General features: G+C 40.1%; 1 protein-coding gene across 1 annotated transcript in view; it reads left to right on the forward strand.

Moving 5' to 3' along the window:
- The window catches only part of tshz3b (teashirt zinc finger homeobox 3b), a 39,777-nt gene extending 26,023 nt beyond the window's left edge, over nt 1-13,754 (forward strand). Inside the window, exon 2 of the mRNA XM_044194320.1 lies at nt 8,411-13,754. Within this exon, the coding sequence (XP_044050255.1) occupies nt 8,411-12,069 (3,659 nt within the window). The 3' untranslated portion in view covers nt 12,070-13,754. The remainder of the gene's footprint in view (nt 1-8,410) is intronic.
- The last annotated feature ends 14,093 nt before the right edge of the window (nt 13,755-27,847 follow it).

The following is a 27,847-nucleotide window of genomic DNA, read 5'->3' on the forward strand; positions in this document are numbered from 1 at the left end:
ATAACAACTTTCTTAGATTTCTCAAAAACTGTCTTTCCATGAATGGTCAGAGCTACCTTTAGAGAAATCAGGGGTACATTTTTTTGATCATTTGTGTACATTGATTACCATTAGTATTATGAATTAATCATTTTGTCATCAAATTAACAATTCTTGAGCATGATTTGTGCTAAATACTGCATGTGCATGCTATGCAGGCTGCTGGTTTGGAGTGCTGGCACCTTTCTTTATTCCAACTGAAGCACTGAAGTTGTGGCTAGCATATTGTTAGTCAAGAGTATGTCAAAAGTTTGAAATTGAAAACATTTAGCAGCTCTAAAGGTAGATGATGTGCAATCTTAAATGAATTGGGAGTTGGTTTTAAAAAATATGATACAAAAAGGGCTAATTAATGCAAGTTGTGTACTATAACTCAAATCAGTCTGTGAAGTGCTAATATAGATGAAGGTGGTGTTCTTTTCACTTAAACTGAACAGTGGGCCCCTACTAACACATGGAGTATTTCTTTAACATCACATTCAACATTGATTCCCTGTGTGGCCTGGTGGTTGGTAGAGCATCAGAGTGCTATTTGAAATGTGTTTGGTCTAAATTATCGTATTCATTTCATTCAGTTAGTTAAAAAGTAATTAAGAATATATTCTTTTAAATCGTTTTTTTTTTCATTTTCAATTTGACAACATTGTCATGATTCAGTCACATTAGTCACTCTTAAAAGCATGCATCTATTCTGTGCAATTAGATAGCAATATTTGTTTTTTATATCATTTCACTTATTTCTTTACAGCTCCTCCATAACTAACTAGCGGCTTTACAGTGAGGTGACGTAGAGGCTCAGCGCTACTGATGACACACAAAGTGCGTGTGTGTGTGTGTGTGTGTGTGTGTGTGAGGGTGTCAAATATTCACCTCTCACATTTGTGTTTAGAATGCCAAGAGTCAGACATAGCTTTTTTTTTTATAAATAACCGAATATGGCTGCTTTTAGACTACACCTCCACCACAAACACGTATATACTAATTCTCACATTTAAAAGTCACTGTTTAGGTGTTAAGTTGACTTTGTCTAACAGACACAATTTTAAATGATGCTGCCTTTGATTTGTACAAAAAATGTTTGTTTTGCTAAATACATACTGCACATCTATAAATACAGCACACACACACACACACACACACACACACAGACACACACACACACACACACACACACACACATCAGCGAGTTTGTCAGTAGCTCTCTAGCCCAGGCATACTCTTGTATTTCCACTGTAACAACAGCATGTAAGTCAGCGGCTCCCCAGCTGAGTGGCATGGGGAGATGATTAGCCAGGCTAACACTGCTCTCTCTCTCTCTCTCTCTCTCTCTCTCTCTCTCTCTCTCTCTCACACACACACACACACACACACACACACACACACACAAACATACACATGCGTGCTACAACAGTATCTCTGTTTCTGAATAATCGCAGTATTTCAGTGTGTTGCGACACTGCTGCAGCCACAGACAGACACATTAAATGTTGCCACTCCAAATCTAATCTTCCCTCTCTCATCCTCCCTCTCTCTACTGCTAACACCACTGCCGCTATGTGCTGTATATGCTAATATTATCTCAGCTTTTTTGAAAGGCATTTTGCATATTTCGGACTATCGTGCTGTTCATTACCGATTATCAGCATGGAGCTAGTTCCACATAAAAATAATTCATATACAGTACATACAGATAAAGGCCTGAAAAAATATATAAAGTCAATTTTAGAGGGATACAGCAAACACAATCTAACAGCTATTATTGAAATATGATACAAAATAATAGGTAGTAAAAATCTAACTGAAACAACCAAAGAAATGTTTTGAGAAGATCCATTACTTATTTTTATTTTTTATTTGCACGTATTATTTCCTCATTATTACAAGATACTGCTCGGGGCCAAATTAAATGATTGGATGGGCTTATTACAGGCCTGCGACAGCCACATACACCGGATTTTTTTCTTTTTCTTTTTCCAGAGCATTTGATTTATTGATTGCTTTTGGGATGTAAAGAGAATTTCAACAAATATAACAAAAAATGCTTCTGAAATACATTACCTACCCTAGCTTTAACTTAAAAGTTTTGTGCCTACAGCCAAATCAGTCTTTGTATTCATGTTTTTTTAAAGGTATTAATTCACTATTGCATATTGTAGGTGCTTGCAGGAAAACTGATACCATAGGACACTGAAGTACGATAAAGTATGATATCATATGATAAAATGTAGTATTGCTACTATACCTCATTTGACAATTTCTAGCATAGAGCCTACTAGGGATGCACAATATGATGATATGAGATAATATCAAATTATGTACTGTCAGAGATTTTTCCATTCTGTTTATACTATGGTATCTAGCCATTTAATATCTTTGAATGTATTGTGGAGTTTTTTGATTTTTTGTTGATTTTTGCATCAATGTGATGAAGTACGTTGATTTTGTCTGCTATTTAATTTGCTGGATTACTAACAGACATTTCTGTCTGGTATATTATCTATGAACAGTTTCTTCAGAGCTTTTCCAAAAATGTATCCTGTCAAGACATACATTGATATCATAACATAAAATCATCTATTCTGTGATATAGCCTACTGGAGAAATAGCTTGAAACTTGCTGCAACAGTTTGTTGTTGGAGAATTGTAGTTACAACGGTATAGTGACATTTCACACTGCAAAACTACAATTTATACTTTACAACATAGTGATTTGTTTCAAAATGTACTTAATGCCCAATTTTGACCTATAAATCTTGCAAGATTAGTACAATAGTGTCACTATAAACACTGAAGTGATTACCAAAAACAAAGCAGAAATCTCTATATGACTCTAAGAACACTGTAAAGTACATTTCAAATGCCTCAAGTAATATTATAGGAATATTAAAATATTTAGGAGATAAAAAAATATAATAAGCTATAAAGTATATATAACTGTAATGTTACTTTTGGTTACCACAGCAACATTCGAGTTTCCTACAGGACTATCATGGTGATTTGTGCATGACTCATTATACACTATGTACGGTGATGTTTCTAGCATGGCGTGCCAGTGGAGAAGCAATTAGTTTGTCATATTCCAATGATACTTTAAATATGTTACAAGTCTGGTAAGTCATGTTGCTGGTTGAAGGAACAGCTCCATTTGTCAGGCGTCTGGGTCGATCGAACACCTCTTGGGATCGATTGCACGCCTCGCCAATCCCAAGGCACTCACTGCAGACAGCCATGCCCCTTTAACCACCCTCACTGCACACACACACACACACACACACACACACACACACACACACACACAGAAGCCATCCCACCAATTTGTCTGTACATGTCAAATCACAATAATTAAGCATTATCGATCTCAGATTCAATTAACTTCATTAACGTGGGTTGCACTAGTGATTGGGGAGGGATGGAAAAGAGGGAGGGAGGTGAGGGTAGAGATTATAGGAGCTCATCAAGTGGGAAATGGCAGGGGGGTGGATGCATGTAACACACATATACGAATAAACACACACACATAGGGTAAATGTGAGAACATTTCAATGGGGGTTGCTTTCATCTCAGGCCTACAGACATGTCTTCAGCTTTGTCTCAGCAAAAATGTCGCCCTACATGAGACTGATGTGGACAGTCTGTCTCTCTCTGTCACACATACACACATTGAAACTGCACAGTCTAAGCAGAAGTGTAAACAGACAACGCTGACGTGCCTGTGTGTCTGATAGAGCTGTTAAGTGGTTATATAAGCATGATAAACTGTTTCCTAACATCATAACATCTGCAGAGTGCATATGCATTTCCTCACTTTATGCAGAGACAGGAATACAGAGACATAGTTCAGAATTACAGCTTCATAACCATTCTAAGTAATATGATGAATGTAAATCAAAATTTTCCATTTACTTCCATTTGACCTTTTATTATTAGAATTATTTACTATTATAGCAGGGATTTCTAATTTTGTTCAGATGTCAAGAATGATTTCCAATCCCTTATAGCTCTCCCAGAAACAACTGTGGTGTTTGCTGGCTTGCCTTGGTTTCAAAATCGGCAACTTCTCCTCGCCTGTTCTTCTGAAAATTAGATCAAACCACCTCTTCACCCTGCTGGCAATTCATCTGGAACTCTCTCTCTCTCTCTCTCTCTCTCTCTCTCTCTCTCTCTCTCTCTCTCTCTCTCTCTCTCTCTCTATTAATTAAAAAAGCACCTGCATACCTGGTGTGTTTGGCCCAGACTTTGTCTACTCCAGCAGTTTTGTGTGTGTTTGTGTGCATGTGTGTGGTGTGTGAGTGTATGTGTTTCTCCATATCTCAGTATCCTGGGTCATAGTGTTGTGAACCTCACAGCCTGGACCTAAGCCAGTGGCCTTGGGGATCATATCAGCATGTTCATGTTTGTGTGTGTGTGTGTGTGGCCCCGGTCTTGACTTCCTTCCAAGGCCTGCCTCCTTCCTCCTCCTCCTCCTCTTCTCCTTTCAGTCTCTGCTCCTTCTATCACATTTATTCATGTCTCCTTTCTCCTTCTTCTCTTTGGTTTGCACTATAAATTCTGTTGCTGTGCTTATTTGACTGCATTAGCTACAACAATAAATACAATAATGGATAAGGTATAGAGTGGCCCTTTCCCCATCTTGCACTCCTCACACGCAAAAACAGTGAAACCTTGTTGTGCCAAGTTTTGGCTAAAGAATGGAGAGTGGGACAATGGACAGCCACTCTCTTGAACCCTAGAGGAATATTACAGTGAGTTTCTATAAGGGCAAAACTAATAAGGCTGCTGGAAGTGTACAGTGATTTCCAACCATGGGTACTTACCAGGCGGTATGTGGAAAGATTGATCTGGAGTAACTAATTTAAGAAAAATAGAAAATCTGATTTGTTTCAGATGAATCTACATATTTGTGTTTAGGAGGGAAAAAAGCATATAGGATAAGGTAGAATTTTATTTATTGCCACAATAACCAATAAACTACAAGCTACAACAGGCTGACTATACAGTGTGATTGAGATTGTGTGAAAACTAGTTGGCAAGCTAGCAGAGAGGTCAAATAAATAACTAGAAATCATAGATAAATGGTTGAAACGTCCAACGTCCTAAGTGGTAGAAACTTACTGAACCTATAAAAAAAGAGGCAAAGCCAAAACATCAACAATTACAGTATCACTGTCTTGTATGAAACAAATGTGTAATAATATCCATTTTATATAATTAATAGTTTTAAAATAAATTCATTTGTAACACATTTAGAACATAGTGGGTGGTCATGACAATGGGGTACTTGACAAAAAAGAAACCACTACTGTACATTCCAGTACACAAAAGTTACCCTTTGCAATTGCCAGCAAGCTGTCAGTGGATGGTGACACGGCAAAGGACGCCAAGTTCAAAATGAACTGAAACAGCCACATTTTCATACAAAAAGATATTACAGCAAGGTCGATATTTATATTAAAAAGGATATTGAGACTGTTGGAACTGCAATCAACAGGGCATTTATTTTATGATGTCACAAAACAATGCAGGTAGCTGTAGTTGAACCTAAACTCATTGCAGCCTATTCAATGGAAGCTATTGTATCAATTTATTATAACACTGCACCTATTACATGTCAAAATGTCCATATTTCAACATCCTCTGCCTCAAACAAGTCCAGGAATTAGTTGTGCAGGGATGTGATTTTTCATGATTAATCCAGAATTCTGGATTTTCCGACCTGAAAATGTAACCCATGTGAATCATGCAGATCCGTTAAAAATATATACGTAGGAATGTATATTTTCCTGCTTTTTTTGTCCTTTGCCAATCGCATGACTGGTGGATGTAGCCTACACAGCACATACTGGTCAAACACTATTTTCTCCCTGATCCTCTGCATGTGTCTCTATACATATCACACACTTGCAGGTACACAAGTTGGGCACACACACACACGCAACTACACATCATGTTCTTATCACATAAAGGCAGCTAATTTGAAGTGGAGTGTGTAAGTTGTATTTTAAAGGAGATTTCACATTGATGTTTGGCCTTGATGAGTGCACCGGGCTGCTGTGTTCGGCTGTTTCCTCAGCCAGAGCATTGTTCTTTTAAACAGCTGTCGTTTTGGCTGATTCAGAACAGATGGCATGTACATGTGGGTCTGCTCGGCTGCACGTATGTGCGGGCGGGTAGATTTGTCTCTGAGACAGATTGGGGGAGAGACAGAGAGAGGCAAGGAGAGATGGGGAAGCTCTAAGAGAGGGGGAGTATAGGTGTGTGTGTGTGTGTGTGTGTGTGTGTGTGTGTGTGTGTGTGTGTGTGTGTGTGTTTGTTTATCCATAAATGTTAAAACATGCAGCTGAAATGGATCATCAAGGTTTTAAAATAGTTGTAGTTCAATAAAATAAAAGACAGACAGCGGTACCTCATGCAATGTGGATAGGGGTCATGTGACTGCAGTTGAATTGCACATAACAGCATCTAATATAAGATAATGTGTTTGAAGTGTTTCAAATGGATCCTTTTTGTTAGACTGAACGCTGGAGCAGACTGCATGTTCAACAGAGAAGCTCCTGAGATTGCCTGAAGGCAGAGTTGTTAGACAACAGCAGTTACAGTACAACTGGTGTGTGTGTGTGTGTGTGTGTGTGTGTGTGTGTGTGTGTGTGTGTGCGTGCGTGATGTGTGATGGGCTCTGTTATATCTGGGTCTTTGTGCATACGTTTGTCCCAAAGCAGTGTCATGTCATCGCCGATGGCAACCAGTGGCCTGACAATGACAGAGACTCCTCTCTGTGTTGCTGCTGATGCAGTACTAGCACATACACAAATACACACACATAAACACACACAACTTGTGCTCACTTAAGGGTTGGGAGTCAGCAACTGAAGTGTGTTGTATGATATGGCTGGCAGGTTTTGTAGGTATTACTTGTGGAAGCCTGTATTTGCCCATGTTTTCAAGCCTGTATTTTCCCAAAACTGTGGGCATGATTTGGAGTTTTGTTTTCAACCTAGTTACCTAGCTCACCTTTTTTTCTCTTGATGTTGTTTATAAGGAAATTTACTGTGCATTGCCATCATAGATGCAACACAATTTTAAATTTTGTTTTGATTTATTTATACTTTTTTTTGTGTGTTTAGAAGTGGTAGATTGTGATTGAATATGTGCTTCCGTGCCACACCCATCCCACTGACCGGTTTACTCTGTGTTTACATACCAGCTTAGATGAGTGATGGCCTGTTACAGAAAGGAATGCTAGGCACAAAGCCACTGACGTTCACACACACGCTCATCTTCTTTGCCAGTGCAGTTGCTAAAACAAGAGGTTTGTGTATGCATGTGCCTGTGTGTGCTTCAATTGCTATTCAGAAATCCAGCCTTAATCACAAAGTGTGAGCATGCAGCGTTTCTCATCTGATGTTGTTTTATCTTTTTCATAGACTTATTAACAAAAGAAAACATTCATAGATGTACAAAGAGGCAAGACAGTGATTTGTCTTGATACATATTTTCTCTGTATGATTTCCATTGTATTATACTTAAACTACAGGGATTTGAATATAAATTGAAAGCCTCAAACCCACTCCCTGAAGCTAAACTGTAAATAATAACTCTAAACTTTTTCTAATCTTTGGTAATTGAAGCAAATGGGTTTTGCGGGGAGAGATTTGTTGCAGGCAAACGTACATACATTCATTTTTATTTACGAGAAGGCGAGAGCTGAGCAGTGTAATGAGTGAAAATGCATGCTTAATTTAAATGGCGAGTGTGTCTGTTAGGGAATGTATTAGAGTCTGCAGAAGAAGCGTGAGACATATTAATTGACAGACAGGAACCGCTGTCTCCGAGGTTGATACAAGTAATTTATTACTTCAGAAACAAATGCCACCGCCAGAATGTGCTTCATTAATTTCAAATTTAGTTTTAATTTCAAGCTGTTGCCCCTTGAGAAGAATAAGGTGGCAAGTTCTGTTTGAAGAGACATTTTTCCCCTCTCCCTCCCTCTATCTTTCTCTTTCCATCCTCCATCTCTCTCTGGCTGTCTCTGATTTTCTGCAGTTCAGAACAAAGACCTGGGGGTGGAGGGAGAATGAGAAGAGGTGGCGACTTGATTCCAATTTAAAATCAATGTCAATGTAAAAGGGGGAAGTTACAACAGAATTACTGCAACAGTTATGAAAGGAAATACTTTGTCTATGAATGTCATTGGATGATTGCTCTGTTTGCTGTGGAGAAAGTGTGAATGCCATTATGTTACGTTTCTATCAGTTCCCTGCTTGTTGAAGAAACAGGAATACAGAGTTGAGAATCTCCATCATTAGATATGCTGTCAGTGGGGTTCTAACAAATCTCTTTTTCTCTTTGTTTTTTCTTCTCTCTGCCTGAGCAGCATACGTCCCTGAAGATGAAAAGGAAGCAGCCCTGTTGGATGAGGACCTGGATGGAGACGACTCAGCTCAGGAAGGGGAGGAGCCTGCCGCCAAGTTCCTGTGTCAGGACAAGGACTTCCTTCTCAAGGACAGGCCAGGATCCACTGGCTTCCATGACTCCCCCAATGCTGCTGACTTTTCTGGTCAGGAGCTGGACAGTGAGTCTCACCTGAGTGAATCCAGTGACAGGATGTCTGATTTTGAGAGCTCCTCACTTAAAAATGAGGATGATGTCCTCCTCTCTAAAGACCCTTCAAATGTCCTGTCCCTTTCTTCCTCCTCTGCCATGATGGCTGCTGCCAATGCCGCTGCACCAGTAAATGCAGATGAGGCCATATTAGCCACAACAGGATCTGTGGCTGACAGCCTGGAGAAGATGAAGGCCATTTACACATCTTTCCTGACCAACTCTTATTGGTCCACACTAAATCTGAACCTGAGCCAGCCCCCTGCAGAAAAACCCCCTCGTAGTCACAGCAGCAGCAGTAGTAGCAGCAGTAGCAGTAGCTGTGGAAGTGGAGGCTATGACTGGCACCAGACAGCTATGGCTAAAACCCTCCAACAGGCCTCACAGAACCACCAACACAGACTGGGCCTGGTTCAACCACCCACAGTGGCTGTATCCACAGCATCTACAGAACCCAACCTCTTTAGTACCGTCCAGCTGTACCGGCAAAGCTCCAAGCTGTATGGCTCCATATTCACTGGTGCCAGCAAGTTCCGCTGTAAGGACTGCAGTGCGGCCTACGACACACTGGTGGAGCTCACGGTACACATGAACGAGACAGGCCACTACCGTGATGATAACCACGAGACAGATGGTGAGGGTGCTAAACGGTGGTCAAAACCCAGAAAGCGTTCCTTGCTAGAGATGGAGGGGAAGGAGGATGCACAGAAAGTTCTGAAGTGCATGTACTGTGGGCACTCCTTTGAATCCCTTCAGGATCTAAGTGTCCATATGATCAAGACGAAACACTACCAGAAAGTGCCTCTGAAGGAGCCTGTTACACCAGTGGCAGCTAAGATTATCTCCTCGGCTCGAAAGAGAGCCCCTATTGACCTAGACATCCCTAGCTCACCTGACTCTAATGGAGGCACCACACCTAAGCCCACCTCCCTCAACGACTCTAATGACATACTCCAGAAGGTCACCAACCCTTACATCACACCTAACAACCGCTATGGACACCAGAACGGGGCCAGCTATGCCTGGCAGTTTGAGTCCAGGAAGTCACAGATCCTCAAATGCATGGAGTGTGGCAGCTCTCATGACACACTGCAAGAGCTAACCGCTCACATGATGGTGACAGGACACTTTATTAAAGTCACCAACTCTGCTATTAAGAAAGGCAAACCCATTATAGAGTCATCCACCCCAGCCCCCACATCCAATTCAACAGCTGAAGAAAAGGTCCAGTCCGTTCCCCTGGCTGCCACAACCTTCTCCCCTCCACCTGCCCCAGTGCCTCCTCCAACCAGCATCTCCCCCATTGCCATGGCTGTGGATATAAAAAAGGAGGAGAAGGAGGAGGAATGTACTAAAGAGTTCATCATCAGCAATGGTAACAATCTCAACAAGGAGAAGAAGGCAGGAGGTGAGGAGGAGGCTGAGGAGAAGTTTGATATCTCTTCAAAATATACTTATCTGACTGAGGAGGATCTGGATGAAAGTCCAAAAGGGGGTCTTGACATCCTCAAGTCCTTGGAGAACACAGTGACCTCAGCCATCAACAAAGCCCAGAATGGAGCTCCAAGTTGGGGTGGATATCCCAGTATCCATGCTGCATACCAGCTCCCAAACATAATGAAGCTCTCTCTAGGCAACTCCGGGAAGAGCTCTCCCCTTAAATACATGTTCCCTGGAGGGGAGATCCTCTCTCCCACTGGTAAGAGCCAGCCTCTGATCTCCCCTTCCAGCCGGCAGACCTCCCCACTGCCCAAAAACAACTTCCATGCTATGGAGGAACTCGTCAAGAAAGTGACAGAGAAAGTGGCCAAAGTAGAGGAAAAAATGAGAGAGCCCAGTGGAGTTGTGAGGGGATCTCCTCTGAGACGTACCACGCCCTCACCCTGCAACAGCGAGACAGGGGACTCGGCCCAAGAGAGAGAGTCCCCCAAAGAAAATATAGCAGGATGCTGCAAATCTCCTGAGAATACAAGTGGAGTGGAAAAAGTAGTAGGTGATGGAAGTGGAGCCAATCACAGAGATTCAAATGGCAATATTGCCATAAAGGAGTCTGTGGAGAATGGAGTGGATTCCACTGCTGTGACATCCCCCCTGCCTGCCTCTCTGTGTGGCAGTACAGCTATCATCACAGACCATCCACCTCCAGAACAGCCTTTCGTTAACCCTCTCAGTGCACTGCAGTCAGTAATGAACGTCCACTTGGGGAAGGCTGCTAAGCCTGCCCTGCCCTCTCTTGACCCCATGAGCATGCTGTTCAAGATGAGCAACAGCCTGGCAGAGAAAGCAGCAGTGGCTGCTTCCACCCCACCAGCACAGACCAAAAAGCCCAGTAATGACCACTTAGACCGCTACTTCTACCAGCAACATCTAAACAATGACCAACCCATGGATCTCACCAAAGGCAAAAATGCTGACAAAAACAGCAGTAGTGGTTCTCTGGGTTCAACGGCTCTCTCTTCTACCACCTCCACCCCGTCCTCAATTTCTCCCTCCTCCACTGTCACTATGACCAAAGCCTCAGCTGCAGTAGCTTCCTTTATGTCCACCTCCCCTTTGAGAGAAAATGCACTGTCAGACATATCTGACATGTTGAGGAACCTGACAGAGAGTCAGGCTGTCTCCAAATCCTCCACACCTACCAGCCTTTCCGAGCGCTCTGACATTGAAGGTGTCACACAAGAGGAGACAGAAGATGTTTCACCAGCCCAGAAACGTAAAGGCCGCCAGTCCAACTGGAACCCTCAACACCTCCTCATCTTACAAGCCCAGTTTGCTTCCAGTCTGAGACAAACAAGTGATGGCAAGTACATGATGTCAGACTTGAGCCCACAGGAGAGAATGCACGTCTCCCGTTTCACTGGCCTCTCAATGACTACAATATCCCACTGGTTGGCTAATGTCAAATACCAGCTGAGGAGAACCGGTGGTACCAAGTTCTTGAAAAACTTGGATTCAGGTCACCCAGTGTTCTTCTGTAGCGACTGCGCCTCTCAGATCCGCTCACCATCCACCTATGTCAGCCACTTGGAATCCCATTTGGGCTTCCGTCTGCGAGATCTGGCCAAGCTTTCTGGGGAGCAGCTGCTCAGCCAGATATCGCAACATCATCAACAACGCCACACCAAAGGACTATCTGAAAAACTGCTCTCTAATCTTCACCCATCCAGCCACCCTTTACCCTCCTCTCTACCCACATCCCTACCCCCTTCCTTACCCATCTCCCTGCCCTCGTCCTTAACCACCTCTCTGCCCTCAACTGAATCCCCGTCACCCTCTCCCGACAACGATGACGACAGTGGGGCCATGTACCAGTGCAAGCTCTGCAACCGGACTTTTGCAAGCAAGCATGCGGTCAAGCTTCACCTGAGCAAGACTCATGGGAAGTCCCCCGAGGACCATCTCATGTATGTGTGTGAGCTGGAGAAACAGTAGCACTGGCTGTGGACAATGCTGCATTCTTTTGTAATGGCTCACTCGTCCATGCTCTGTCTCTCTTAAGCATTTCACAGACATTTCTTTCAAAGAAAATAAAGGACTATTAACGTGATGGAACTGCACAAAGATGCCATACAACTACTGCTTTGAGTTTTGGCACATGGTTTAATTTTTGTGTTGTAGCAGTTGTTTTTTTCTTTTGTTTCTGTGTGAGGCTGACTCACTCTGGCCCAAGACACCCGATTTTAGTGATCTCCTTTGACAGGAAAAGAGTGACTTTTTTCAAAATGTGCAGATGGGGGCTGTTGTCATTGAGAAGATACAGTATATGAAGGTTTAAAAAAGAGATTCTAAAATGAAGTGGTGTGTATTTTGAAATTTGTGTAAATGGAATTAAGGTCCTTTATATTTTGGCATCACTGGGGTGTGATAAGCTGCATGCATAAATGAAACAGTTTAGTTAATCATTTTATAGGTAAATCTGGTGCACTTTCCATGATTTTGTTTGCCTTTTGTTCAGTCTCCTGCTCTCTTTTCTGTCTTTCTTTTTTGTGCTGGAGTCAGCATTTACAATTTAACCCTCTGAGCACTTCTACACCTAAGATCTAAACATTATTGACTCAAGATTTGAGAATTATTGAAGCTATTGTGAGAATTAGATGGACAAGGTGTGCATTGTGTCTGCAATGCCTGTTTCCCAGACATACAGTATGTTGAGTCTAATCCTAGACATGAAACATTTTCTCAGTTCACTGCAAGGTTTTCATCTTAGGCTTAATATTTGTCTGAGAGATGCTCACAGGACTTGACACAGGCATTGTAGCTATGTGGTAAAAAAGAAATAAAAGAAATCTGAAGTCTTACTTTTGTCGATCAGGGACCTATATTAATTCAGGTCTGTGTAAAATATGTATATAAAAACGTATTAACTAATTTCTGTCTAAATTATGCATCATTTCTATATTTTTAATTTAAAAGGATTATGACTATCTGCTGGTGCACAGTATATGAAGACATAAATAAAATTGTTTTGCACAATAGTTTTATAAATGTGTTATTTAATCAAAGGATATGAAAAAAGATAGGTAGCAAAAAGGATGACAACAGGTGAATCTTTTTATTCCAACTCGTGCTCAAAGGGTTAAAGACTCTTTTTACCAGACACTACTCTACATGTGCCGCTGTATGAACACTAAAAAGATATTAAAGGTTGTACAAAAAAAGATGTTACTTTATGAAGATATTTCACTTGTAAACTGTTATTTATAAGCACTCTTGGTTGTTTCATATTGTTGAATGCCTTTTCAATTGGTCCTATTTTTTTGTTCTGTCTAATTACTCTGACATGATTCCACACTGCAGCTTCATCTTTTTGGGATATGAAAGGTAACCATGGTTACACTAACCTCTTGAGTGACAAGTTCTGCTACATTTTTGGCAGTTAATTTGCTGAAGTAACTGACAGCTGTCAGTGTAGAGATATAAAAAAAATCTTTATGTGTAAAATATCGGCATGTAAACAGCACAGATACTGTAATGCATTCTGTGCCGTTAGTCTTTTTGATTTTGTTCTTTCATTTTCTGTTGTTGTTCTTGACAATGAACCCCCATTATATGACTTCATATAACCTTGTTTTCTACTGCAGCATTAAAAAAAGGAAACTGTTTTTTGAAATAATGTGTGTGTGCATCGTGTGTATGGCTATCAATTATTATGTGTGCTGTGCAGTCCCTAATGAGCACATTAGACTGGGAGTGTGTCAACGTCTGTCTGTGACGAGCTGCAGACTAGTTTACAGTGAGTGGCAGCAGCAGGGCCGAGTGGGAGACAAACACACACACACACACACACACACACACACACACACATATTCAAACATGCAAACAGACATCATCATTTCTTGGGCTTTCCCAATAGTCTCTTCTGTTGTCCTAGTGGCTTAGACTAAGGAAGATACTGCATATATAAGACTGAGCCTGCAACAAAAGGCCTCAGTAACAGTAAACAATAAAATGACAAAACGTTGTTTGGTAACACTTTATTTGAAGGGTTGTGCATAAGACAGACATGAAACAGTCATAACCATGACATGATACCTGTCATGAACATGAAGCAGTCTTTATGAAGGTTTATGACCGTTGTCATTAAGTGTCATTCGGTTAGTTATGTCAATTTTAATGCAAAGTTGACATTGTTTGAGATGTCTTTGTTATGCACTTTACATTACATGTCATTCACCCCATTCACACATATTTCATACATTGATAGCAGGTACCAACTGCTCATCAGAACAAAGAAACTAATCACTCACACACACTTACACAGCAAAGGGAGCAATTTGGGGTTGAGCATCTTGCCCAAGGACACTTCGACATGTGGGCTGGGGGAGGCCGGGATCGAAACGCCAATCTGTATAATGTAATGTTAACACATAAAACTAAATAGTTTCTTTAAGTTTGATTTCATCATAATTTCAGTACCTAATTATGACCATTGCATGTCACTAAAAATATTTAAAAAGCAACACTTAACATGACAGTACTCATTATTGCACTATTACTTATTACTTATATTATTACAATGTATTATACCGTACATACTTATCAACCTCTAAATCCCCTTGGTACTTACACTTATTTTAGCTTTTATACTTATATCCACATTGTACTTAATTTATCTTACCTGTATTATAGTGTGTTATATTTTGATTTGCTTAGTAATTCTATTCCTTCTAATCTCAAGTGTGCATTGACGTGATAGTGAGCAGCTGTAACGAAAGAGTTTCCCCTTGGGGGATCGATAAAGTATTTCTGATTCTGGGTTTCTATAAAAAAGTGTCTGTCGGGGCTTGTCCCTGTCTATTTTGTTTTTTTAGAAACTGTACCCAGTCTGAATCAAACAACCAGTCAGGCTTAGCTAGCACATAACTAGCCAATCACAGCGACTGTGTTCAAACAACGGTTATCCAATTTCTACGTGTCTTGGTTCCTTCCTTCCATAGCCATGTAGAGAGGTGTGTTGTGTGAGTGAAGTGTAATGATTTCACCTGTCAGACAAGGCTTGGAGAGAGGGCTATGGTGCAGCTTATGTTATATTATCTTTATTGTGCACTGTGTGCTTATGGTGCTTGTGAACTGGTGCGTGTTAGTGCTTGTGGACTCTGGTGGTCCAGTGGGGCATTGACCTCATCCAGCTTCACCTTTATCCTCTCTCTGCATGGCTCTGCTCCTTTCCTCACAGCAAGGCTCGGTGGATAAATTTCCACTTCCTCATTTGCCTACAACGGCGTATAGTAGGCTACAAAACTGACCAAAAGAAGGAAGACCTTGGAGGAGAAGAGAGAGAAAAAGAAAGCGCTAGATTAAAAACAGAGAGCCGAGGCTAACAATAGGATAGCCACGGAAACGTTCACTATCTCATTTTTGCTAAGTTAGCTTAATTTAGTTGGATTGGCTAGATATCAACATTGCACAGATGACTTGTTGTAGTGCTACCGAACTTGTCTACAATGAATAGGACAACCTCCACATTGCTCTTCAGCTCCTTACCATAGATTGTATCAGCGAATATAACAGCCGGCTAACCATGGAAACTAATTACCTTGCAACAAACATTTCGCTTCCACTCTCGCCCTCTTGAAAGTGCCTCTCTGATGTTGAACCCTCGTCTGATCTCTGTTTTTATTTAGCACTTTCTTTTTCTCTCTCTTCTCCTATTCCTTCTTTTGGCTTGTTTTGTAGCCTACTATACGCCATTGTAATGTAACACACCTCTCTACATGGCTCTGGAATGGAGGAACCTAGACACGTAGAAATCAGATGACCGTTGTCTGTACAGAGTCGCTGTGATTGGCTAGTTACGTGCTAGCTGAGTGTGATTGGTTGTTTGACACACCTTCAATTAAATATTATTAGTGACATGCAATGGTAAAAATTATTTCAACTGAAAATATATATTAATATATACATAATAATATTGCCTACTTCAGCTTTAATACCAACTTGTCATAACAAAGACATTTTTGTCTTGGTTAATTTCAAGTTGTCATAACAAAGACATCTTAAATAATGTCAACTTTGCATTAAAGGTGACATAACTGACCAAATGACACTTGATGACAACAGTCATAAAACTTCATAAAGACTCTTTCATGTTCATGACAGGTCATGCTTATGATGGTGTCATGTCAGTCTTATGCACACCCCTTCAAATAAAGTGTTTCCAGTTGTTTTATCATTGTAAGGGGGAAGTAGGGGCAGTGGAGCAATCAAACAACCAGAGAGCAACTGAGCTCCGTACTCACCTTCTTTCGCTTTCCACATGGAAAGTATAAAGGCACGCATGCACACACACAAAGTTTCCCTTCCATATCTCCAGCTCTATAATTACCTCAGACATCCATTTTGTGACTACTCTCAGTGAGGTAAGAAACCTGGCAGACATAGTTGTTTAGGCTTCATGGCAGATGACAACAATGCTGCAAGATGAGCAGGTCTTTTCAAGTGTTTATTTATTCATAATTTCCCCTGTCCAGAGCTGATTAAATAAGAATTCGCTATCAATTTGAAATGTGCTGCACAACAGTATGATATAGATAAAACAGATGGAACAAAGAGTTAAAGCTTACAGGAGGAAGAGAGCTATCTTTCTGTCCAAAGATCTACATGAGAATCATTATATGTTCAGTACAGATAAGGGAATGAAAATACAGAGAAAGAAATGTTGAAGAACTAGCACATATATCATCAACACACGCAAATCTGCTCATACAAAAACACAAGTGCATTACATAAACATATACAGAGTACACATAATATAGCAAAGTGAGACAGTGCTGTGTGTTCCTGAACTACATCACTTTTTCTGCTCCATTCTGCCAGTTAAAGCTGGAGTGCGGAACTCTTGTCTACCCCTTATGGCAGTGAGAGTAATTACACAAACGCTGGCTGCTTATGATGTAGTTCGCCCCGGGCTCGTGTTCAGAAATAGTTACAAAGATAGAGAGAAATTTCCACAGTTCCAAGACAATGATCCATTATTTAGGTAGAGTAAATGTAATAGCTACATTGCCTACTCCAAATATTTTACCAACCTGTCCAAGAACAGTAACGTGACATCTGTGTCTGCTCTCAGTCCCTTCTCTCAGCGCTGTCCAACAAAAAGCTAAAGCAATGCCAATGGTTATCCGTGTTTGTCCTCACCGTCGATTGCTTTCTTTTTTTGACTCTAATCCTTTCGCTGAACAGCGAGTTTCTTTTTTATCTGGAGCATCATACTATTCTTGGACGCTTCTTAGAATTTACTCCTAGTTTCTGTAGCCTACTCCGTCGCTATGGTTGCTCAAGAGCCATGTAGAGAGAGAGTTGCAGCATCTCTGTTCAATTTCAATTCAAGTGGCTTTATTGTCATGACTGCATACAATACAATGTTGCCAAAGTATATTAACACAAACTATACAATCATAATAAACAAGATAAACAATAAACAAGTCTCAATAAGAAACATTATATACAATGGACCTTTTCTTTTTACAACAATAGCAAATCGCGGAGCTCTCTATATGGCTCTGAGTTGCTCCCTGCTTCTGCTCTGGCAAACCAATCATTGCTGGTTGGTGTAAAACGCATCATTACCTGGCAGTGATAGGCTTAATCAGCATTGTGTGAACTCGTTTGGCAAGGGCTTGAATGTAACAGACGTTCATTTATATGTAGAAGTCCCACACTTTCCCCAGCTTTAATATACCATGCTGAAAAAAATGCATGCATGGCCAAGTACACACACTTGCACACAACACAAACACACAACAACTCTGAATTGTACAGACAAGTATACCAAATTCTCTTCTTTTCTTCACACATACACCCATAGATGCACAAAAGGCGAATACGTACACACCTCTCAACAGCCAGGTATAAGGACTTTATCCACAGTGACAAGGTGCCACTGTGTGTGAAAATGTCAGCCTTCAACAGTGCAGCCTGAACTCTGGCACTGTATTTAAGGTTCTCATTAGCCTCAAAGAAAATATGCAAAAAATGAAGTGTAAGAAAGCCATTTTCTCTCTATCTGCCTTTACATCTGGCGAGCAGAGGCAATGGCTTATTAAGGTTCAAAACTAGCATGTATAGACAATGCCTGGGATGTGTACACACATACATACAGGGAAACATTTTCACATTCATGCACTTACAGTACTATATATCTCAATGTAATCATAATGTGCACTAAACCCCATTAGTTACAGTCAGTGAAGTAAAAAGAGTAAATGCTGACCGCCAGACTCTGATCATCCTGAGGCAAACACCAACATTTTTTTTCTTTAAAGCACCCCGTACTCATATAACCTTTCACATTACAACAGTTAATTTCATTTGAACACAGCACAATTATGTGCACCATTTATGTAGATCATGATGATTTACACAAGAATTCCTACAAAAGTTTAAGGTTAAAGTTATAATCTTTAAGATTTCAGTCCTGATTTGACAACACCTGTGGTTACTGGTGGTAACGTAAGTGCACTTGAATAATACAGGTCCCAGAGCTCCATTCGAAATGATGTATATTGACCACTGGGGTGGTTTGTCAAAAATGCAACAGAAGCAGAGCAAACTGTGGAACTGTTTACAACAGATGCAAACAAACAGTGGGCTAGGAGGTTCCATCGTGTTGTATTGTATTAATAAAGAAACCTTAAGAAGAATCAATGTCGTTCAACTCCAGCTATGCAAGAAAACCACTATATACAAAGGCAATTACATAATGCATAATACATTGAACGGCTTTTGCTGAAAAAATGTTAAATAAAATAGATACCATAAACTGGAGTTTGATGTAGGAAGGAAATTGCAATTATTATAACTTTAACTTGCCTGTAGATGGGTCCACATTATCCACAGTTACAAGCTTATGTCTCATGCTAAAATAATTAGTTGATTCATCAATTAATTAACAACAATTTTGTTAATCAGTTAATTGGCAAAATCATTTTTTCAAGCAACAAGACAAAGAGTTTATAGTCATGCTAGCTAAAAATGCCAAACATTGGCTGGTTTCAAATGTGATGATTTGCTGCATATATCTTTTTTTTACACCATTGTAAATAGTTGTCACCTTACGCTTTCAGCACGTTTAGCCATGCTAGTGGCATGCCTCTAGGGATGGTAATGTCAGACTGTCGATCGGTCCACCACGTTTGTCCAGACCAAAATATCTCAAGAACTTTAGGGATGGATTGCCATGACATTTTGTACAAATATCCATGGTTCCCAGAGGATGAATCCTACTGACTTTTCCCAGAGGATGAATCCTACTAACTTTTCCCGAGGCATCACCATGAGGTCGACATTTGTGCTATTGAGTGAAATTACAATGGATTACAATGAAATTTGGTATATACATTCATGCCCCCCTTAGGATGAATAATTTTATTCACTTTAGGGATCTCTTAACTTTTCCTCTAGCACCATCATCAGGTCACCAAATACCAAATACCTGCAAAGCTAATGACATTCCAATCAGCCTCAGCTCTACTTTGTGTTTAGTGCTAATTAGCAAATGTCAGCATGCTAACATGCTAAACTAAAATGTTTACACGGTAAACATTAAAACTGCTGAACATCATCATGTTAGCATTGTCGTTGTGAGCATTTTATCATGCTGAGGTTATCATTTAGCTCAAAGCACTACTGTGCCCAAATGCAGCCTTACAGAACCACTAGCATGGCCGTAGACAGTTTCACTATTTTTAGACATTAAATTAATACAACAATAATCAATAACTTAATGGATAATAAAGATAGTCATTAGATGCAACCCTACTTACAACCCTACTAAGGTATAACATGTGGCCCAACTGTCTGAAAAATTCATATAAAATAAACATGACTGCCCTAGTCTCTGGACTATGTAAAATTTTCAATGGGAAGTAGGCTTTTTGAGATGTAGAAAGCCTGCACTGCCAGAAGCCAGCTATGCCAGTGCACATTAACATCTTAATAGTGGTTTTGGAGATGGTGCTATGTGCCAACATACCACACCCTCATTGTAGCCCGCACAATGCAACCGTCAGAATCCCCCAGGAACATAGAGAGAGCCTCCACAACAGTAAGCTGCTCACATGCATTTGAGGAAGGTGTGCTGCAGATCCTGATAGCTTTATCTAAAGCAGGGGGCTAGTGGGAGGGTGGGAATACAAGCTCAGTGGATCTACTCCACACAATGGAATCACACGGCATAACACAAATAAAGCCAGGGTACAAGCAAGCACACTCCTTACACAAAGACACACAGGGAGAGCGCCCTGTCCATCTCACTTTCTCTTGATTTATTTTTCTGTTCCCATTTCTTCTCTCTCCTGTTCTTTCTTTCACTTGCACATACAGACACATTGCTACCTATAGGCAGACTAGGCAACTGCCTCACATCTTATTATTTATTTTCTTAACATTATATACAACCCAACATAGTTCTTATTGATAATATTTTATGCCAGTCAGCTTAAAAGCCAACCAATGGCACATTTTCAGAGCAGGCCTCATCTCTCTCTAGTATGAATATATCTGAGTGGCTGATGCTCCCCAGGAATTGTCAGAGCAGGTTTATGACACATGCCCAACTTTGTTGATGATGGTAAACCATTACTGAAAAGGAAACCAAAAAAATTTACTGAGTAGAAATGTTGATGAAACATCAAAGACAGTATCTTCAACTAAGTCAAAACAAATCATTTTCTGCTAAGAAATATCAGAGGTTATTTTTAGCCATGCTAGCGGCTTGGCTCTAGGGATGGCAATGTCGGTCTATTGGTCGGACAGTCGGTCCACCCGAAATATCTCAACATCTACTGGATGAATTGCCATGAAATATTGAACAGATATCCTTGATGAATCATAATAACTTTAATTATACTTTGGTTTAGAACCAAATACCTGCAAATCTAATGACATTCCCATCAGCCTCAGCTGTACATGTTTAGTGTTAATTAGCAAATGTTTGCATGCACCTTAAACTAAGATGGTGAACATGGTAAACATTATACCTGCTAAACATCAGCATATTAACATTGTCATTGTGAGCATAGTAACATGCTGACATTAGCATTTAGCTCAAATTACTGATGTGCCAAAGTAGTGCCTCTAGCATGGCTGGTAAAGACTTAAAAATGTATTTGCCACATAAAATATGTATGACTTAATAAGCAACAATCATAGTTAAAGTTCATCAAGAACTCTTCATCAGGATTGTGTGGGTGTAGTCCTGCCTATTTCAAACAAGTGAGAAGAGCACAGACACAATTCAAAATGATCTCTCTTGTGAAATACCCAGACTCATAACTTAGCTGAGGCTTATGACCCTTAGTCTTGTTTTTGTTTTTACAGTTTTTATAGTACTACTCACAAGCCAGGTATTGCATACAAGTGAAATTGTTGGGGCTGTGAGAAGTAACATCAATATTCTGTGTGCATATTACACACGTTACAGCCAAGATCAGTTACACCCACACACAGACAAACACACACACCCGCACACACAGACACTCAGTGAAGGGCAGGACTTTCATAAGTTACAGCTATTCTGGCTCTTTGCTAACAACATGTCGGTCACACAAAACATTATTCTGAGAAGGAGAGACTTTATCGGGATTTTGTAACAAAGAGGGAGTTACTCGTTGAATGTGATGAGATACAGTGACGGTAAGAAGGAAACAACTAACCTCACAAGTCATCACTAATGCTTTGCTTACAATACTTGTATGGTGAAAACGTACTATTTTGACAGCCACACTTACTTTATTGAGACTTTATTCTGTATAACAGTAGAGAAAATGCAAGCTTCAACTACCCTGTTTACCCTGCTTACTTACTTGATATTGATTGACTGGGGTTTCAACTCAAAGAGGGCCTCGTAACACATATCTGCCAAGAGCCTCTGCTTTGCTTCAGCATCGTCAGATTCAACCAGTCTACTCGGTGACCTGAAACGATTCAGATTGATTTTCAGACAGTTTTTAAAGCATGTTTTTGCCTTGTTACTTAAAGGCATTATTCCCCTAAAATTCACATGTAGTACTGTGGATCTGTCATGGACTCTTAACAACCTCATGCTACACGCTCTACAGTCACACAAAATCAGAATATTGAAAAAAAATCTCAGGCTGCATCATGGAGACTTTTCTGGGGATACGCTGACAGAACACACTAATTATATGGCAATATGGGTGATGATGCAGTGTTTAATCATATCCAAAATTCCATAAATACAAGCTGTCAATTGGGGAAAAGAGTTTATGTCAGCCCCCTAGTCATTGAACGTGGTCATGTCTTTGGTGAACGGTGAACTTAACGCATCCGTTTGCAACTAATGAATGTGAATTTAACAATGCTAATGCACTGTGCATGCAGGCATTGCACCAAAATATGTGACCCTTTAGATTCTGTGACCAAAATGGTAAGCCAGTAAGATGCACATATGCAGCTACCGGTAGTACTGAGTTTTATGAACAAATCAATGCAGATTCCAACGGAAAACATCTCACTTTTTTTTGGCAAAAAACCCTGGAAGAAATTAACATGAACTAGTTAATTTTTTGGGACTGTAAACCTAGTTCAAAACTGTGAACTATGAACATGAACTAGTTCATTTTAATCTGTGTGAACTGAACTTTGAGCTAGCTCTTGTGACGTGTGAACTTGCACAACACTGCCTCTAGTGATAATTACAAGTACGGCATATGGAAATACTTTGTGGTCACTGATTTCACCCTCTTGGCATTTTGAGTTGCAGAAGTTTGTCAATACAGGCTGTAAACACTGCAGCCATTCCACTATGGCTGGCAGTTTAAGGTAAGGAAAATAAAAGCCTAAATTATATTTGCAACTATCTATCTGCTTGTATTTGCTTAAAGTTGATTTAAAAGTAGAATAACAAGTGAACATAGCATAAGCATTTGCACTACAGGAACAAACCAAATTGAACTAATTTGGATGTAAAACATCAAAGAAATATTCTATAAGACCAAAAAATTGCTATCTGATTCTCTGTCTTCAAGTCTCTTAGTAATTAATTCACCAGCAACTTTTATTGGTAACATTACCAGGGCCTTGATTTGCTAATGTCTTGCTTTGGGAGAGAGTTATTCATTTGTACAACCACTGATATCTCAGATCATAGAAATGGTATATGTGAATTCTGTCTGAGCAGGTTCTTGGGGTAGATTCCTTAAGAAGACTACGGGAAGTATCATAAGCAGCTGGAAGGTAGAATCATGACATTTACTTGCTTTTTAATAAAATAGTTCAAGAATCTTTACAAGGATTTACTTTAAGGTTTCATACCCTAGTGCACCATTGAATCTTCTTTTTGGTGTATATTAAGGAAGGAACAAACAGACACTTATGTTTAAATAGGCTGAGATTAACTTATTATACATTATCCACACACATATATACAGGATACAGTTTGCCTATAAAAAAATACATACTCTGTTGTTTGAATGTCTTTTAAAATTTAAAAATTGTATTATTAGTTAAAGTAATAATTTAGACTAGGGTTAAATCTATTTTGATAAAGGCATCTACCAGTATTCTCATCATGCCATTAGTCCTGTAAATTAAAAACTGAATCAGTATTGATTCTTCCGCAGGTTCAACTACGGAAATCTTGTTACGACTTTTTCTTCCTCTAGATAGTCAAGTTTGATTGTCTTTTTCAAACATATTTTTTTGATTTTGGGGTGAACTGTCCCTTTAAGCCATGCACTTATATGAGTGCATTTCACAGCTGGCTTTACACTACTCTGTCTAGCCAGTGAAAATATAGGATCATGTGTGACATAATCTGTAGTCAAGTTGGAGGGAGGTAGAAAAGTTGTAAAGTTGTGCAAGTTCCAAGTGCAAGCACAAGGTGACAACTATTTACAATGGTGTAAAAATACATAGAAGTGGAAAATAATCACATTTGAAAAGCTTGAACAAGCCAATCTTGCAGATTAACCGATTAACAAAATTGTTGTTAATTAATTGATTAATAAACTAAAAAATTGTTGCCGCGGGAAAGACTAACAAAGAATCACACAGCAAATGTAGCTGTTATTGTTATCTCTGAAGATAGATATGACAATATAAAGAAAGACTTACTGTAATGCTAAATGTTTTCACATCAGTTATTCAAGTGTTTTTCTTGTTGTTCATAACCTAGCCACATCAAGTATATTCACGTAACATGACCTAATATATAATAAAAATAATTTTGATGTGTGTGCGTGAGAGAGAGGCGAGTAGGTGCTCTTATGATTAGAAATATCGGTTACATAGATTAACCTCCAATATTATAATAATAATAATAATAATAATAATAATAATATATATATATATATATATATATATATATATATATATATATATATATATATATATATATATATATCATGTGATGTGTATAACACTCATCATTGCATCCTGTATGAAAAAGTTGGGTGGTCTTCTCTGTCTGACAGACGTTATAAGCATATGTGTCTGCTTATTTACAAGGCCCTTATTGGGAAGTTGAAGCTTATATCTCTTCTCTGCTAGTTTTTGGTCCTCTGGACCATATCAAAGACAGTTTAATGACGGGCTTCCTCTGCAAGTCTCTTGCGTTTGTACTGAACTTGGAAGAACTGATTTTAGTTTCTATGCTCCGACTGCCTGGAATTCTTTACAAAGCACCCTAAAAATGACTTCGTTTTTTATCTGTATCTTTTATTAGTTTGTTTCTTTTAATAATTAAAACTGTTACTCAACATTATTGTAAATAACGGCCACCCCTCAATGATTTTTCAAGTTTAAATAAAGGCAATATATAACATTGTTAGCCAAAATTTAACTTTTTGCTCTTTTGTGGTTTATGTTTCTGGCTGAAAAGACAGAGAGACAGAACAGAGACAGAACAGAGACAGAAAGAAAGTCATAGAGGGAGGCCAAAGGAGAGGCAAAAGGAGACAGAAGGAAAGTCAGAAGGAGAGACTAGAAAGGAGACAGGGAGAAAATAGACAGGAATAAGGAGAACAGAGACAGAAGAAAGGAGACCGAAAATGAGGGAATTAAAGTAAGAAAGGTAGGTAAGATGCATATGTGAGAAAGAGATAATTTATTTCCTTTACAGGAACATCAAGACGTTAAAAGAAAAGGTGGGTATAGAAATTGCAATGCTGCTTTGGTTTAATGTAAATATATTTGGGTCTATGGATGTGGTAAATTGTGGTAATGTGGCAATTTAAAGAATTTTTCAACCTTATTCAAGACATGAAATGTGCCTTTAAACATAATTTTTGAATATATTTCTGACTGTGAAAAAAAATCTATATGCATTTAAAGATGCCTAACATCCATCAAATTAAGAAGTGGGAGAGGAATACTAGGAAGTGGATCCTGGAGGCCATGGGACAGGTCATACAGGAAGTTGAAGCAGGCAGGCTCACTGCACAGTAGGCAGGGTCACTGCACAGTAGGCAGGGTCACTGCACGGTGTGCAGCCAAGCAGTCTGGGGTCCCGTTTGGCGAATGTTGCCAACTTCTCTCCGCTGAAGATGAAAATTCCCTGGTGGAGTACTGTTTGTATTTTGTTTCCACTGATGAGGCCTCAGGTCCTGGCCCACGCTCTGGCCATATACAACCTCCGCCACCCAGATGCACCAAAGACCGTGCTTGGCCAGACGTGGTGGATCAACTTCAGGGAGCGGCACCACTATCGTCTTACTGCCCAGACCCTAGACATGATAGACCATGGACGGGCATCCTGACAGTTGTTTAGGAACTGGTTTGTCAGGTACTTCTTGAAGTTCGCAGTGTCGCTTGTCATGGACGGACAATAGTCCCATCTTGATCCAGAGCTGGTCTGGGCAGCACAGAGGAAGAGGGTCATTCACCTGTGCTTGCTGCCACATGTCTCATATCCTGCAGCCTCTGGATGTGAGTTTCTTTGTACCCTTGAAGGCAGATTTCTCTGGTCTTACAGGAGATCTATCTGCAGTGAGCCACTGTTTCTTGGTTTCCATGAAGGAGTTTTCAAGGGTCCTAAGAGACTCTTACCAGAGGCTGAAGGATTTAAGTGGCTGGATTCTTTCTGGGCCACGCCTGATGCTATCTACCCCTTCCAACATCCCCCATCCCCTGAGCCCACCCCCTGTCTCCCAGAATTCACCTATCTCACCCATTAACAGCAGAACTGTCCCACCTCCTGGCTGAGATTAACTATGCCCTCAATGCTGGCAAGGTCATAAGAAATACCACCAAGGCCCGAGTACTGACAGCTCAGGAGATGTCCAATGTCATCAAGGAGGTGGAGAACCATGCTACAAGGCTGGAGGCCCAAGCTCTGGCTAGAAGAAACAGAGAGCAGCGGGCTGAAGACACCAGCCTGGCAGCCACTACCTCTGCCCTGCCTGGCGGCTCCCACCCCAGCTGCCATAGAACAGTGTCCCTCAGGGCTGCTGAGGGACACTATTTATATAGCGCCAATTCATAACAGAAGTTATCTCATTGCACTTTTCCTATAGAGCAGGTCTAGACCGTACTCTTTATAATATTAATATAAAGATAATATATTATCCACAAGACTTGTGAACTTTTTGGAAACTTTGCCTCCATCTCTGGTGGTAAAGTGTTCATTCTTGTGATGTCCTTGCTCTGCACTTCCCTGAGATGACAGTATTTCTCTTTGGGTACTTTTTTTCTTTATTCTACCATGATGGCTATCACTTCCCATGCTAACTACCATGTATCAAAGTGTGCTGTGATATTAATTTAAATTCATACCTCCCTGCTCTAATGAAGAGTCAGTCTGTGTGTATGTTTGTTACCTGCAACACCGTAGATCTAATCTGGCCCCACACATTTCCAAAGTATCTTAAAATAACGCATGTGATGAATGTGCAATTTCCTTAAATTACGGCTGGCTGCCGTACTCAGGGCTGGATGAAAATCTTAAATGGGGCTTGAACAGCACTCCTTACAACAAGAAATCAATATGCCATGCAGCCTAGAGAGGCGACTCGCTATCTACTGTGGCTGAGGCAACGTGCAGGGTAATTTCCTCTAAATGCTACAAACACAGCTCAGCCACTTCACCGACACAAATAGAATCCCAGTAACACGCTCTGACACGCATACTCTCAAGAAGATGCATGCTGAATGTGTGTGCTGGTGTGTGTGTGTTTTCAGGTGTTGTGAGTAATGTATAGATATTTGCTTGAGTGAAATTTATTTTGAGTATGTGTGTTTTGTCAGATAAGCTGTGTAATATGTATTGCTATTTTTTGTGTGTGTTTAAAGGTATTATAGAACATGTACAATATATGCTAGTGCAAGTTTGTGCAAATACATGTGTGTCTGTCTGTGTGTATGTGCCAAACTCTACTCATAGCAAATACTCAACATTCAAATGACATATTTATCACACAGTATATGAGTATTAGAATTCAGAAACATTACATGAGTAAAACAGAAATGAATGAAATTGAATTGAATATTCATTTTACCTGATAAAGACAAGGAGGTTCTCTGTGATGCTGATTCACAGAAACCTAAAACTGTTCACCTGCTCCACCTCCGCTCCACTGATGAAGACAGGGGTGTGTGTCTTTGCCTCCTTTTTCATGAAATTAACTATCAGCTCCTTGGTTTTGCTGACGTTAAGCAGTAGGTTGTTCTCTTTGCACCACCCTGCAAGATTGTTAATTTCCACGTGATATGAAGTCTCATCATTGTTTGGCCAATGATGGTAGTGTCATCC

The sequence above is a fragment of the Siniperca chuatsi genome, linkage group LG1 (assembly GCF_020085105.1).
Source record: "Siniperca chuatsi isolate FFG_IHB_CAS linkage group LG1, ASM2008510v1, whole genome shotgun sequence".
Taxonomy (NCBI): domain Eukaryota; kingdom Metazoa; phylum Chordata; class Actinopteri; order Centrarchiformes; family Sinipercidae; genus Siniperca; species Siniperca chuatsi.